Genomic DNA, 16,466 nt, shown 5'->3' with positions numbered 1-16,466 from the left:
CATTTCCCCATCCCGGGTGGGGGGTGACAAGGGACAGCCCCTCCTCCCCTGGTGTGACACTGGGGTAGCCGTGGTGTCACTGCCACCGCTCGGGGTGACACTGGGGACACCCAGGGGGAGGTGACCCCAAAGTGTCACCCTGGGCGAGCTGGTGGCTTTGGGGACAGGCTGTGTGGCTTTGGGGACAGGCTGTGTGGCTTTGGGGACACGTTGTCACCTGGGATGGAAGGGGACAGTGAGGGGACACCTGGAGGTGTGGCTGTGGTCACAGGTGGTGGTCATTGGTCAGTTGTGGTGGCCCACACTGGTGGCTGGTCACGGTGGCCGCTGTCCCCTCATGGTGACCACTGTCCCATCGTGGTGGCCGGTGTGCCATGGTGTCAGGTCACAGTGGTCACTGTCCCATCGTGGTGACCAGTGTCCCATGGTGATGGCCAGTGTCTGGTCATGGTGGCCAGTGTCCTGTCCCAGTGTCCCATCCCAATGTCCCTTCTCAGTGTCCCATCCATGTCCCATTCTGGTCCTGTTCCAGTTCCTGTCCCCATCCTGACCCCCTGTGACCCCTTGTCCCTGTCATCATCCCTGTCCCCATCCCTTGTCCCTGTCCTGTCTCTGTGTCCCCATTCCTTATCCCTGTCCCCATCCCTGTGTCCCTGTCCCCATGTCCCTGTCCCTGTGTCCCCATCCCTGTCCCCATCCCGTGTCCCTGTCCTGTCCCTGACCCCCCTGTCCGTGACTCCTCTGTGTCCCTGTCCCCATGTCCCTGTCCCTGAGCCTGTATCCCCATTCCTGTCCCCATCCCTGTGTCCCTGTCCCTGACCCCTCTGTGTCCCTGTCCCCATCCTTGTGTCCCGGTCCTGTCCCCACCCCTGTCCCTATCCTGTCCCTGTCCCCATCCCCACATCCCCGTCCTGTCCCTGACCCCAGTGTCCCCATATCCTGGTGTCCCTCTATCCCTGCATCCTGATGTCCCTGTGTCCCAGTGTCCCTTTGTCCCTGACCCCAGTGTCCCTTGTGTCCCAATGTCCCTGTGTCCTGCTGTCCCAGTGTCCCTATATCCCATTGTCCCAGTGTCCCTATATCCCATTGTCCCAGTGTCCCTGACCCTGTTGTCCCTGTGTCCTGCTGTCCCTGTGTCCTGCTGTCCCTGTCTCCCAACATCTCTGACCCTGCTGTCCTCATGTCCCACTGTCCCCATGTCCCACTGTCCCTGACCCCACTGTCCCTGTGTCCTGGTGTCCCTGATCTTGTCCCCATGTCCCACTGTCCCCATGTCCTGCTGTCCCTGACCCCACTGTCCCTGTGTCCTGGTGTCCCTGATCTCGTTGTCCCCATGTCCCACTGTCCCCATGTCCCACTGTCCCCATGTCCTGCTGTCCCTGACCCCACTGTCCCTGTGTCCTGGTGTCTGACCTCACTGTCCCTGTCCCTGACCCCGCTGTCCTTGTGTCCCCATGTCCCCATGTCCCTGTTCCTGACCCCTCTGTCCCTACTGTCCCCGTGTCCCCCTGTCCCTGACCCCCCATGTCCCCACCGTCCCCCTGTCCCTGTCCCTGACCCCACTGTCCCTGTGTCCTGGTGTCCCTGATCCTGTTGTCCCCATGTCCCACTGTCCCCATGTCCTGCTGTTCCTGACCCCTCTGTCCCTACTGTCCCCGTGTCCCCCTGTCCCTGACCCCCATGTCCCCACTGTCCCCATGTCTCTGTCCCTGTGTCCGTGTCCCTGACCCCCTGTCCCCATGTCCCTGCCGTCCCCATGACCCTGCTGTCCCTGTGTCCCCATGTCCCCACTGTCCCCATGTCCCTGTCCCCCTGTCCCTGTCCCTGACCCCTCTGTCCCCATGTCCCCATGACCCTACTGTCCCCATGTCCCTGCTGTCCCCCTGTCCCTGTCCCTGACCCCGCTGTCCCCATGTCCCCATGTCCCTGCTGTCCCCCTGTCCCTGTTCCTGACCCCTCTGTCTCATGTCCTGTCCTCCTTCCCCCCCCCCCCTCTGACCTCTGTCCCCTGTCCCCTGTCCCTGTCCCCGTGTCCCCCTGTCCCCTGTCCCTGACCCCTGCCCTGTCCCCAGGCTCTGGCCTAGGTCCTCGCTCCCGCCCGCTGTCCCGAGGGGCTCTGAAGGCCGTGATGGGCCCTCCCAACCTGCTGAGCCCAGAACCTGATTGAGGGACCCCAAAACCTGCCATGAGACCCCAAAAACCTGCTCTGGGACCCCAAAACCTGCTCTGAGACCCCAAAAACCTGCTCTGGGACCCCAAAACCTGCTCTGGGAACCCCAAAACCTGCTCTGGGACCCCAAAACCTGCTCTGGGAACCCCAAAAACCTGCCTGGACCCCAAAACCTGCTCTGGGACCCCAAAACCTGCTCTGGGACCCCAGAACCACCTGGGACCCAAATATACCAAGCGTCTGGGAACCCCAGAACTCACCTGGGACAAACTACCGGGCCAAAACTGCCGGGGACCCCAAACCTGATGGGACCCCAAAACCTACTCTGGGACCCCAAAACCCACTTGGGACCCCAAAATCTGCTCTGGAACCCCAAAACTACCTGGACCCCAAAACCTACTTGGGACACCACCAAAACCCACTGGACCCAAAACTCTGCTTCTTGGAACCCCAAACTCACCTGAGACCCCCAAAATCTGCTCTGGAAACTCCCCAGGATGATGGGATCCCCCCCAGCACCCCCCAAATCTGACCCAGGACCCCAAATGTTTGACCTGGGACCCCCCAAAATGGCCCCAAGGTCCTCCCCAGATCTGATCTGGGACCCCAAAATAGCCCAAATACCCCCAAAACTGCCCCATGGGTGGGACCCACGAGGGGTGGTGGATTTGGGGGTGTCCCAGATTTGGGGTTGGGGATTTTGGGGGGGCTCAAGGACCCCCCCTCACTGTTTTGTTCTCCTCCCAGGCAGCAAAAAGCAGCCGAGACCGAGGAGGGGACGGTGCAGATCCAGGAAGGTGAGGGGAGACCCCGAAATTGGGGTTTTGGGGGGGGAATTTGGGGAGGTTTTGGGGGATTTTTGGGGGGGATCTCTGGAGCTTTGGGGTCTTTGGGGAGAAATTGCGAGGTTTTAGGGTATTTGGGGGGGATTTGGGGAGGTTTTTGTGTCCCTGCCCATCCCATGTCCCCTCCACCAGTTTGAGGGGTATCCCCCTCAATCCCATGTCCCTTCCCACCCCAATTTGGGGTGCCCCTCATCCTGTGCCCCCTCCTCAATTTTGGGTGTGTCCCCCCAATCCCATGTTCCCCCTCAGTTTGGGTTCCCCTCTCCAGTTTGGGGTTCTCCTCCCCAGTTTGGGGTTCTCCTCCCCAATGCCGTGTCCCCCCAGTTTGGGGTTCTCCTCCCCAGTATAGGGTACCCCTCCCCAATTTGGGATCCCCCCCCCAATGCCGTGTCCCCCCAGTTTGGGGTTCCCCCTCCCCAGTTTGGGGTTCTCCTCCCCAGTTTAGGGTACCCCCTCCCCAATTTGGGATCCCCCCCCCCCCAATGCCGTGTCCCCCCAGTTTGGGGTTCTCCTCCTCAGTATAGGGTACCCCCTCCCCAATTTGGGATCCCCCCCAATGCCGTGTCCCCCCAGTTTGGGGTTCTCCTCCCCAGTTTAGGGGTACGCCCTGCCCAATTTGGGATCCCCCCCCCTCCCCAATGCCGTGTCCCCCCAGTTTGGGGTTCTCCTCCTCAGTATAGGGTACCCCTCCCCAATTTGGGGTCCCCCCCAATCTTGTGTCCCCTAGTTTAGGGTATACCCTCCCCAATTTGGGGTCCCCCACCAATCTTGTGTCCCCTAGTTTAGGGTATACCCTCCCCAGTTTGGGGTGCCCCCTCCCCAATTTGGGGTCCCCCCCCGGCTCTGGTGACCCCCCAGGCTCGGTGGCCACGGGCGAGGACCCCACGAGCGTGGCCATCGCCAGCATCCAATCGGCCGCCACCTTCCCCGACCCCGGCGTCAAGTATGTGTTCAGGACCGAGGGCGGCGGCACGCAGGTACGCACCTGGCACACCTGGGGTACACCTGGAGTACACCTGGGCACACCTGGAGTACACCTGGGGTACACCTAGAGTACACCTAGAGTACAGCTGGGCACACCTGGGCACACCTAGAGTACACCTGGCACACCTGGGGTACACCTGGGCACACCTGGAGTACACCTGGGCACACCTGGGATATACCTGGGGTATACCTGGGGGTACCTGGGGGTACCTGGGATACACTTGGGGGGGCTTTGGGGCACCTGGGCACACCTGGAGTACACCTAGAGTACATCTGGGCACACCTGGGATACACCTGGAGTACACCTGGGTGCACCTGGGATACATGTTGGATACATCTGGGTACACATGGGCACACCTGGTGGGGCTTGGATACACCTGGGATAACATGGAGTACACCTGGGGGGGCATGGATACACCTGGAGTACACCTGGGGACACCTGGGGGACACTGTGGGGTGGCACTGGGGGGGTTTCTATGTCACACCTGTGTGAGGTGCCCCACCTGTGGCATGTGATGATCCAGGTGGTGACACTGGGGGTCTCTGTGTCTCACCTGTGTGATGTCCCACCTGTCCCCAGGTGATCCAGGTGGTGACACTGGGTGGCACTGGGGGTCTCTGTGTCTCACCTGTGTATGTCCCACCTGTCCCAGGTGATCCAGGTGGTGACACTGGGTGGCACTGGGGGTCTCTGTGTCTCACCTGTGTATGTCCCACCTGTCCCAGGTGATCCAGGTGGTGACACTGGGTGGCACTGGGGGTCTCTGTGTCTCACCTGTATGATGTCCCACCTGTCCCCAGGTGATGTACCGGGTGATCCAGGTGGCTGACGGGCAGCTGGACGCGCAGACCGAGGGCACCAGCGCCATCAGCGGCTACCCGGCCACACAGTCCATGACACAGGTGCGTCACCTGGCCACGCCCCCTGCCACACCCACTGTCCCCACCCCACCTGTGCCCTGCCCTGCCCAGGTGTGTTGTTGTGCCACGCCCACTGCCACACCCCTCTGTGACACCTGTGCCCTGCCCAGTCTGTGGCAGGTGTGTCACCTGGCCACGCCCACTGCCACACCCCCTGCCATGCCCTGGGCCTCACCTGTGCCCCACCCAGGTGGTGACCCCGGTGTGTCATGGGGCTGGGTGACACCTGTGTCTTGTCCCTCAGCTGTGCCTCACTCGTGTCCCATTTGTGTCCCACCTGTGTCTCACCTGTTCTTCACTTGTGTCCCCCCTGTCTCTCCTCTGTCCCACCTGTCCCTCCTGTCCCACATCTGTCCCACCTGTGTCCTTCACCTGTGTCCCACTGGACTTACCTGTCCCACACCTGTCCCCCTGTCCTTCACCTATCCTCCCTGTCCCATCTGTCCCACCTGTGTCCCACCTCCCTCACCTATGTCCCTCACCTGTCCCACCTGTCCCCTGTATCCCACACCCATCCCACCTGTGTCCCTCACCTGTCCCTCACCTGTCCCTCACCTGTGTTCCTCACCTGTGTCCCCCACCTGTCCCTCACCTGTCTCACCTGTGCCTCACTTGTCCCATCTGTCCCACCTGTCCTTTACCTGTGTCCCCCATCTATCCCTCACCTGTCTCACCTGTCCTACCTATCCCATACCTGTCCCCACCTGTCCCCCATCTCACCTGTCCCTCCTCTGTCCCACACCTGTCCCACCTATGTCCCCCCATCTTACCTGTCCCTCACCTGTCCCCACCTGTCCCATACCTGTCCCACCTGTGTTTCACCTCCCTCACTTTTATCCCCTTTGTCCCCCCGTCCTCCCATCCCACACCTGTCCCTCACTTGTGTCACACCTGTGTCCTCACCTGTCCAATCTCACCTGTCCCTCACCTGTGTCCCTCACCTGTGTCACACCTGTCCAATCTCACCTGTCCCCCCTGTCCCATACCTGTCCCACCTGTGTTTCACCTCCCTCACTTGTGTCCCCTTTGTCCCCCCTGTCCCCATCCCACACCTGTCCCTCACCTGTGTCACACCTGTGTCCTCACCTGTGTCACACCTGTGTCACACCTGTCCAATCTCACCTGTCCCTCACCTGTGTCCCTCACCTGTCACACCTGTGTCCTCACCTGTCCCTCACCTGTGTCACACCTGTGTCCTCACCCGTCCAGTCTCACCTGTCCCTCACCTGTGTCACACCTGTGTCACACCTGTCCAATCTCACCTGTCCAATCTCACCTGTCCCTCACCTGTGTCCCTGACCTGTGTCACACCTGTCCAATCTCACCTGTCCCTCACCTGTGTCCCTCACCTGTCACACCTGTGTCCTCACCTGTCCCTCACCTGTGTCACACCTGTCCAATCTCACCTGTCCAATCTCACCTGTCCCTCACTTGTGTCACACCTGTGTCACACCTGTCCAGTCTCACCTGTCCCCCACCTGTCCAATCTCACCTGTCCCTCACCTGTGTCCTCACCTGTGTCTCACCTGTGTCCCCCCCATCTCACCTGTCTCTCACCTGTCCCCCACCTGTCCCTCACCTGTCGCCTGTCCCCGGCAGGCGGTGATCCAGGGCGCGTTCACGAGCGAGGAGCAGGTGGACTCGGAGGCGGCTCCCAGCGAGACGCACTACACCTACTTCCCCGCGGCGGGTGTGGCCGACGGCGCCGCCGCCACCGCCGCCACGGCCGCCACCGCCGTGGTGACCACGCAGAGCTCCGAGGCGCTGCTGGGGCAGCCCACGCCCACAGGTGAGCGCCCGCACCCCGTGGGCTCACCTGAGCTGGAATGGGGCTGCTCACCTGGGCAGCTTGGGGGGCACCTGGAGGGGTTTGGGGTCGTCTGGGTTGGGTTGGGACTCACCTGGATGGGTTTGGGGTGTCTGGATTGGGTTTGGGGGCACCTGGACAGGGTTTGTGGGCACCTGGGTGGGTTTGGGGGCACCTGGGTTGGGTTGGGACTCACCTGGATGGGTTTGGGGGCACCTGGGTTGGGTTTGGGGGCACCTGGGTGGGTTTGGGGGCATCTGGGTTGGGTTGGGACTCACCTGGATGGGTTTGGGGGCACCTGGGTTGGGTTGGGACTCACCTGGATGGGTTTGGGGTGTCTGGATTGGGTTTGGGGGGCACCTGGATGGGTTTGGGGTCATCTGGGTTGGGACTCACCTGGATGGGTTTGGGGGCACCTGAAGTGGGTTGGGAGTCACCAAGGATGCTTTGGGGTGGGCTGGGTTGGGTTGGGACTCACCTGGGTTGGGTTTGGGGGCACCTGAGTGGGTTTGGGGTGTCTGGATTGGGTTTGGGGGCACCTGGGTGGGTTTGGAGGGATCTGGATGGGGTTGGGACTCACCTGGATGGGTTTGGGGTGTCTGAATTGGGTTTGGGGGGCACCTGGATGGGTTTGGGGTCATCTGGGTTGGGACTCACCTGGATGGGTTTGGGGGCACCTGGGTTGGGTTTCGGGCACCTGGATTGGATTGGGACTCACGTGGGTTGGGTTTCGGGGCACCTGAGCTGAAATGGGGCTTAGCTGGATGGGTTTGGGGGCGCCTGGATGGGTTTGGAGGTATCTGGGTTGGGTTTGGGGTCACCTGGACAATGGGGCTCACCTGGGCGGGTTGGGGGCACCTGAAATGAATTGGGGCTCATCTGGATGGGTTTGGGGTGTCTGGATTGGGTTGGGACTCACCTGGGTGGGTTTGGGGTCACCTGGGTGGGTTTGGGGTCACCTGGATTGGGTTTGGAGGGATCTGGATGGGGTTGGGACTCACCTGGGTTGGGTTTGGGGTCATCTGGACAGGGTTTCAGGGCACCTGAGCTGAAATAAGTCTCACCTGGGTGGGTTTGGGGGCACCTGGGTTGGGACTCATGTGGGTGCATGGATTTGGGGTCTCACCTGTGGGTTTTGGGGTCTCACCTGTGGGTTTTGGTCTCACCTGTGGCTCTGGGCTCCAGGGCAGTTTTTCGTGATGATGTCACCACAGGAGGTGCTCCCGGGGGGGGCCCAGCGCTCCATCGCCCCCCGCGCGCACCCCTACTCCCCGTGAGTACCTGGGCACACCTGGGGCACACCTGGGGCACACCCAAACACACCTGGGGCACACCTGGGACACACCAGGGGCACACCTGGGGCTCACATGGGGCACACCTGGGACTCACCCAGATACACCTGGGGCACACCCAAACACACCTGGGGCACGCCCAGGTGACACTGGGACACACTCAGGCACACCCATGTCACACCTGGGGCACACCTGGACACACTGGGACATACCCAAACACACCTGGATGTGCTGGGGTACAGCTGGGACGTATATGGAGACACCTTGACACACCTGGGTCACATCCAAACACACCTGGGGCACACCTGGGACGTACTTAAAACACATCTGGACCTGTTGGAGCACACCTGGGCATGCATGGGGACACCTGAACACACCCAGGATACACCTGGGACACACCCAAACACACCTGGGGCACACCCAGGTACACCTGGGGCACACCTGGGTACACCTGGGGCACACCCAGGTACACCTGGGCACACCTGGGTACACCTGGGGCACAGCTGGACACACCTGGGGCACACCTGGGTTATACCCAGACACAGCTGGGCACACCTGGGCCACACCTGTGCCCACCTGTGCCCCTCCGCAGGAAGTCGGAGGCTCCCCGAGCCACGCGGGACGAGAAGCGCCGGGCACAGCACAACGAAGGTACCGGGGCAGGGGGACCCGATCCCAAAGGGACACCCCAATTCCCAGTGCCCCAATCCCACTGGGAATTCCCCATTCCCATTCCCCGTTCCCAATCCCCGTTCCCATTGGGAATCTTTGTTCCCATTCCCGTTCCCAGTCCCATTGGAAATCCCCATTCCCAACCCCATTCCCATTGGGAATCCTTGTTCCCATTCCTGTTCCCAGTCCCATTGGGAATCCCCATTCCCATTCCCAATCCCATTCCCATTGGAAATCCCCAATCCAAATCCCTGTTCCCATTCCCGTTCCCAATTCCAATCCCACTGGGAATTCCCTGTCCCAGTCCCAGTCCCCATTCCCATTGGGAATCCTTGTTTGTAATCCCATTCCCACTGGTAATTCCCGTTCCCATTCCAATTGGGAATCATGTTCCCATTCCCCAGTCCCAATCCCAGTCCCATTGGGAATCCCCATTCCCAATCTGATTCCCGTTGGGAATCCTGTTCCCAGTCCCATTCCCATTGGGAATCCCCATTCCTATTGGCCATTCCCAATCTGATTCCCGTTGGGAATCCTGTTCCCAATCCCATTCCCATTGGGAATCCCCATTCCCAATCCCCGTTCCCAGTCCCAATCCCATTGGGAATCTCCGTTCCCATTCCCAATCCCAATCCCACCGAGAATCCCGTTCCCACTGGGAATCCCCGTTCCCAATCCCAATCTTCAATTGGGAATCCCCATTCCCAATCCCCATTCCCAATCCCCATTCCCAATCTCAGTCCCATTGGGAATCCTGTTCCCATTCCCTGTTCCCATTCTCGGTTCCCAATCCCTGTTCCCGATCCCAATCCCATTGGGAATCCCCATTCCCAATCCCTGTTCCAAATCCCATTGGGAATCCCTGTTCCCATTTCCGGTTCCCAATCCCCGTTCCCAATCCCATTCCCAATCCCACTCCCCAACTGGGAATTCCTGTTCCCAATCCCCATTTCCAATCCCCTCATTCCCTGTCCCCAACCCCACTGGCAATCCCAGTCCCGCTGGGAATCCCCATTCCCAATCCCCATTCCCAATCCCCATTCCCAATCCCATTCCCCAATCCCTAATCCCTGCCCCCAGTTCCCCCAGTCCCATTGGGAATCCCCATTCCCAATCCCATTCCCAATCCCCATTCCAATCCCCATTCCCAATCCCCATTCCCAATCCTGTTCCCAATCCCTGATTGGGAATTCCCGTTCCCAATTCCCCAATCCCAGTCCCACTGGAATCCCATTCCCAATCCCAGTCCCCATTCCCAATCCCATTCCCAATCTCCATTCCCCATTTCCAATCCCCATTCCCAATCCCCATTCCCAATCTCCATTCCCCAATCCCTAATCCCTGTCCCCAATTCCCCCAGTCCCAATCCCACTGGGAATCCCCATTCCCAATCCCCGATTGGGAATTCCCGTTCCCAGTCCCATTCCCAATTCCCCCAATCCCAATCCCACTGGGAATTCCCGTTTCAGTGGAGCGCCGGCGCCGGGACAAGATCAACAACTGGATCGTGCAGCTGTCCAAGATCATCCCCGACTGCTCCATGGAGAACACCAAATCCGGACAGGTCCATGCCCTGGGGATTGTTTGGGATTTTTTGGGTTTTTTTGGGATGGTTTGGGGTTTTTGGGGTGCCAGCAGTGACCCCAAACCCCACAGAGCAAGGGCGGGATCCTGTCCAAGGCCTGCGACTACATCCAGGAGCTGCGGCAGAGCAACCTGCGGCTGAGCGAGGAGCTGCAGGGCCTGGACCAGCTGCAGATGGACAACGAGGTGCTGCGCCAGCAGGTCGGACTGGGGAAACTGGGAGGGACTGGGAATGGGATTGGGATGGACTGGGATAGACTGGGAATGGGATTGGGGTCATGGGAAGGGGGCTGGGGTGGGATTGGGGTCATTGGGATCAATGGGATCAGGGATGGACCAGCTGCAGATGGACAATGAGGTCCTGCGCCAGCAGGTCGGACTGGGAAACTGGGAGGGACTGGGGGAACTGGGAATGGGCTGGGAATGGGATTGGAGTCATGATAATGGGGCTGGGGTCATTGGGATGGAGCTGGAGTAATGGGAATGGGATTGGGATCAATGGGATTGGGGCTGGAGCAGCTGCAGATGGACAACGGGGTGCTGCACCAGCAGATTGGACTGGGGAAACTGGGAGGGACTGGGGGGAACTGGGAATGGGGCTGGGAACACTGGGAATAGGGCTGGGGTGGGACTGGGGTCATTGGGATCAATGGGATCAGGGATGGAGCAGCTGCAGATGGACAACGAGGTGCTGCGCCAGCAGGTTGGACTGGGAGCACTGGGAGGGACTGGGAAAGGGGCTGGGATGGACTGGGAATGGGATTGGGTCATTGGGATGGGATTGAGATCAATGGGATCGATGGGATGGGACTGGGATTGATGGGTCTGGAGCAGCTGCAGATGGACAACGAGGTGCTGCACCAGCAGGTCGGACTGGGGAAACTGGGAGGGACTGGGAATGGGATTGGGATGGACTGGGAATGGGGCTGGGATGGACTGGGAACACTGGAATGGGATTGGAGTCATGGAATGGGGCTGGGGTCTTTGGGATGGAGCTGGGTCATGGGAATGGGATTGGGATCAATGGAATCAGGGCCTGGGGCAGCTGCAAATGGACAGCAAGGTGCTGCAGCAGCAGGTCAGACTGGGAGGGACTGGGAATGGGGCTGGGATGGACTGGGAGGGACTGGGAACACTGGGAATGGGATTGGAGTCATGATAATGGGGCTGGGGTCATTGGGATGGAGCTGGAGTAATGGGAATGGGATTGGGATCAATGGGATCAGGGCTGGACCAGCTGCAGGTGGACAGCAAGGTGCTGCAGCAGCAGGTCAGACTGGGAGCACTGGGAGGGACTGGGAACAGGATTGGGATGAACTGGGAACACTGGGAATGGGATTGGGGTCATGGGAATGGGGCTGAGATAGGATTGGAGTCATTGGGATCAATGGGATTGTGGCTGGAGCAGCTGCAGATGGACAACGAGGTGCTGCGCCAGCAGATTGACTGGGGAAACTGGGATGGACTGGGGATGGCATGGGAATGGAATTGGGATGGACTGGGAATGGGGCTGGGATGGACTGGGAACACTGGGAATGGGAATGGGGTCACTGGGATGGGATTGAGATCAATGGGATCGATGGGATTGGGCCTGGACCAGCTGCAGATGGACAACGAGGTGCTGCGCCAGCAGGTTGGACTGGGGAAACTGGGAGGGACTGGGAATGGGGTCACTGGGATGGGATTGAGATCAATGGGATCAGGGCTGGGATCATTGGATCAATGGGATGGGACTGGGATCAATGGAGCAGCTGCAGGTGGACAATGAGGTGCTGCGCCAGCAGGTCAGACTGGGAGCACTGGGATGAACTGGGAACACTGGGAATGGGATTGGGGTCATGGGAATGGGGCTGGGGTCTTTGGGATGGAGCTGGGGTCATGGGAATGGGATTGGGATCAATGGAATCAGGGCCTGGGGCAGCTGCAGGTGGACAGCGAGGTGCTGCACCAGCAGGTTGGACTGGGGAAACTGGGATGGACTGGGAACAGGATTGGGATGGACTGGAAATGGGATTGGGGTCACTGGGATGGGATTGAGATCAATGGGATCGATGGGATGGGACTGGGATCAATGGAGCAGCTGCAGGTGGACAGCGAGGTGCTGCACCAGCAGGTTGGACTGGGAGCACTGGGAGGGACTGGGAGCACTCTGGGGGATATTTTGGGGTGCACTTGGATATTTTGGGGTCGCTGGGGGATGTTTTGGGGGTGTCTAACCCCATCCCCCCCCACATACCACTTTGGGATACCCCCAAAATCCAGTGGAGGAAGAACAAGAACCTGCTGGTTTGGGATATGGGGAGCACTGGGAGTTACTGGGGGACTGGGAGTGACTGGGGATATTGGTTGGGGTCAGTGGATGGGATGAATGGGTGTAGTTATTTTGGGGGTCATGATCTGGACCGCCCTACATGCAGGTGGAGGAGTGAGAACAGAACCGTGGTTGGATGATTGGGAGCACTGGGAGGAGCACGTGGGATGCACTGGGGGATATTTTGGGGTGCTGCTGGTGATATTTTGGGGTACTGGGGATTTTTGGGGTGTCTGACTCCCCCCAAAATGAGTGAGGAAGCTGAAGAACAAGAACCTGCTGGTTTGGGATACTGGGAGCACTGGGAGTACACTGGGGGATATTTTAGGGTCCTGGGTGATATTTTGGGGTGCAGGATGATATTTTGGGGTTATTTTGGGGGTGTCTGACCCCCCTAAATGCAGGTGGAGGAGCTGAAGAACAAGAACCTGTTGGTTTGGGATATTGGGAGCACTGGGAGTTACTGGGAGCACTGGGAGTGCACTGGGGGATATTTTGGGGTGCAGGGTGATATTTTGGGGTTATTTTGGGGTGTCTGACCCCCCTAAATGCAGGTGGAGGAGCTGAAGAACAAGAACCTGCTGCTGAGGGCGCAGCTGCGCCAGCACGGGCTGGAGATCGTCATCAAAAACGACACCCACTGACCCCCAAAAACCCCCAAAACTCACCCCAAAAATCCACCCATTCCCACACCCCCCCCATTCCCGCACCCCAAAAACCCCTCGGGACCCCCCCCCCAAAAAAACCCCTCCCCCACCCCCGCAGCCCCCCCCCCCGCGCTCGGTTCTGCCCCTCCCCCCCCCCCAATCATGTCACCCCCCCCTCCCCCAAATTCCCCAAAATTCCCCCCCCAAAAAAACCCCAAATTTTGCCCCCGCACCCCAAAATTTCGCCCCCCCACGCTCTGGGCCCGGCGGGCCCCTCCCCCCCCCCTCAATTTTGGGACCCCCCCCCCCCCCTAAAATTTTGGGCCCCTCCCCCCCCCCCAAAATGGGATTTGGGGTCGCCCCTCCCCCACCCCGGAGGGGGTTTTGGGGTTTGGGGGGGGGAGGGGATTTTGGGGGGGTTTGGGACCCTCACACCCCCTCCCCCCCCTCCCCTTTTTGCCCCTCCCCCCCTCCCCTTTTTGCCCCTCCCCCCCCTCCCGCGGGGTTTTGGGAAATTTTTTTTTTTTTTTTAAAATTCTGTCGGAATTGCAAAAAAAAAACCAAAAAAAAAAAAAACCCAAAAAGGAAAAAAAAAAATTCCAGGCTAAAAAAAAAAAAAAAACCAAAAAAAACAAAGAAAAAAAAAAAGAAATAAAAACGGGATTTGTTTTTTGGTAGGGTCCTTTAAGGTTCTTCCCAGAGCCCAAAGGGACCCCAAAATCACCTAAAACCCCCAAAATCCCCTAAAACCCCCACAGGGATCCCAAAATTCCCTGAAAATCCCCAAAGGGACGCCAGAATTCCATGAAACCCTCAAATAGACCCCAAAATCCCCAAAGGGATCCCAAAATTGCCCTGAAATTCCTAAAGGGACCCCAAAATTCCCTTAAGCTCCCAAAGGGACCCAAAATTCCTCCTTAATTCCCTCAGGGACCCCAAAATCCCCCTGAAAACCCCAAAGGGATTTCCAAAAATCCCCTAAATCCCCCAAAATCTCAAAGGGAACCCAAAATCCCCTAATACCCTCAAAGGGACCCTAAAACCCCCTATGGGACCCCAAAATTCCCCTGAAAACCCCGAAGGGACCCCGAAATCGCTGGGAATTCTCCCAAAGGGACCCTAAAACCCCCAAAGAGACCCTAAAATCATCAAAGGGACCCCAAAATTCGACCCCACCCCTCCCCCAATAATGCCCTGCGCAAGGTCCAAAATTCGCTAACCGCAAAGGGACCCAAATGCGTCCTTGAACGCTGCTCCAAACTGGGACCCTGAACGTCACTGGTTGACTGGGAGGGTCACTAGAGGTTACTGGGCACTGCCAAACTGGGGTCTGGCAGTAACTGAGTCACTGGTGGTCACTGGTCATTCGGGGGGAGTGGCACTGGTCCAACTGGTCCAAACTGGGAGCCTGGTGTACTGGGTCACTGCAAATGGTCCAACTGGGAGCACTGGGTGGTCACTGGGGTCACTGGTCAAGGAGGTCGACTGGGAGTGGATCACTGGGGGAGGTCCTGGGGTATCATCCCAACTGTCCAAACTGGGAGCACTGGCCAACTGGTAGTACTGGGTGACTGGGGCTGGTAGGGGGTCACTGGGTTACTGGGGGTCACTGGTCCAAACTGGGAGCCCTGGGGCGTCACTGGTTTGTACTGGGGGGGGGAGGGGGTCACTGAGAGGTTACTGGGGGTCACTGGTCCAAACTGGGTGGTCCAGACTGGGAGCACTGGGTGGTTATTGGAGGTCACCGGTGGTCACTGGTTTGTACTGGGGGGGGGTCACTGGGGGCCACTGGTCTAAACTGGGAATGGTCCAAACTGGGAGCACTGAGTGGTTACTGGAGGGGGTCACTGACGGTCATTGATGGTCACTGGTTTGTACTGGTGAGGTCACTGGGGGCCATTGGTCCAAACTGGGAGCTCTGGGTGGTCACTGGGGGGTCACTGGGAAGTCACTGGTCCAAACTGGGGGGTCACTGGTTTACACTGGGGGATCACTGGTCCCGACTGGTCCAAACTGGGAGCCCTGGGTGGTCAATGGTCATTGGGAAGTCACTGCACTGAGTCATTTACCTGGGGGCACTGGTCCCAACTGGTCCAAACTGGAGCGGTGTCTGGTCATTGAATCTGGTAGTCACTGGTTGTACTGGAGGTCACTGGGGTCTTGGAGGTCACTGTCCAACTGGTCCAAACTGGGAGCCCTGGGTGTCACTGGTTCTGACTGGTGGTCACTGAGAGGTACTGGGTCACTGGTCCAAACTGGTGTCCGACTGGAGCATGGGCGTATTGGAGGCGTGGGGTGACTGGGGGGGGGGTCACTCAGTCAAACTGGAGGTCCAAACTGGGAGCACTGAGTGGTTACTGGAGGGGGTCACTGACGGTCATTGATGGTCACTGGTTTGTACTGGTGAGGTCACTGGGGGCCATTGGTCCAAACTGGGAGCCCTGGGTGGTCAATGGTCATTGGGAAGTCACTGGTAGTCACTGGTTTGTACTGGGGGAGGTCACTGGTCCAAACTGGGTGTTCTGGGCAGTAACTGGAGGTCACTGGTGGTCACTGGTCGTTTGGGGATGGGCACTGGTCCCAACTGGTCCAAACTGGGAGCCCTGGGTGGTCACTGGAGGTCACTGGTCAAACTGGTCCAAACTGGTCCGGACTGGGAGCTTTGGGCAGTCACTGGGGGGGGTCACTGGGGGGGTCACTCATCCCAACTGGTCCAAACTGGGAGCCCTGGGTGGTTTCTGGGGGGTCACTGGGGTGGGTCACTGGTCCCAATGGTCCAAACTGGGGGCCCTGGGTGGTCACTGGAAGTCACTGGTCAAACTGGTCCGAACTGGGAGCTTTGGGGGGGTCACTGGAGGTCACTGGGCAGGGCCATTGGGGTGTCACTGGTCCCAACTGGTCCCAACTGGTCCGGACTGGGAGCGCCTCCCGGGCCCTCAGCGCCCCCCAGCGGCGGAAGCCGCCCGGTCGCCATGACAACACCAAGCCCTGCCCCCCCGCGCTCTCCCATTGGCCAGAAGTTCCAGTGCGCTCTCCCATTGGCCGCCGCTCCCCGCCCTCCCCTTTAACCAATCAACCCACGTGGGCGGCACCTGGCGGGCCAATCAGCGCGCGTCGCTTTGACTCACACGCGGTACAACCAATAAGAGCGCGGAGAGGGCGTGGTCAACGCGGCACCTGGCGGGATGGGCGTGGCCTGGGTGTGTCAGGGGCGGGGCTTGGCGGGGCGGGCG

The 16,466-nt window shown here is 59.5% G+C and overlaps 1 protein-coding gene across 1 annotated transcript; it reads left to right on the top strand.

The window, feature by feature from the left end:
• Positions 1–2,922: 2,922 nt before the first annotated feature.
• Positions 2,923–13,342, top strand: USF1 (upstream transcription factor 1). The gene is made up of 9 exons (XM_064732657.1): positions 2,923–2,967; positions 3,874–3,992; positions 4,801–4,902; positions 6,520–6,709; positions 7,913–8,000; positions 8,612–8,670; positions 10,161–10,255; positions 10,348–10,476; positions 13,141–13,342. Exons 3-9 carry the CDS (start codon positions 4,804–4,806, stop codon positions 13,228–13,230), a joined length of 750 nt encoding a protein of 249 aa, XP_064588727.1. The 5' UTR covers positions 2,923–2,967; positions 3,874–3,992; positions 4,801–4,803; the 3' UTR covers positions 13,231–13,342.
• Positions 13,343–16,466: the final 3,124 nt, after the last annotated feature.

The sequence above is a fragment of the Zonotrichia leucophrys genome, chromosome 25, assembly GCF_028769735.1.
Source record: "Zonotrichia leucophrys gambelii isolate GWCS_2022_RI chromosome 25, RI_Zleu_2.0, whole genome shotgun sequence".
NCBI classification, from domain to species: Eukaryota; Metazoa; Chordata; class Aves; order Passeriformes; family Passerellidae; genus Zonotrichia; species Zonotrichia leucophrys.
The sequence above is the reverse complement of the archived record's forward strand: the minus strand, read 5'-3'. Positions and strand labels throughout refer to the sequence as shown.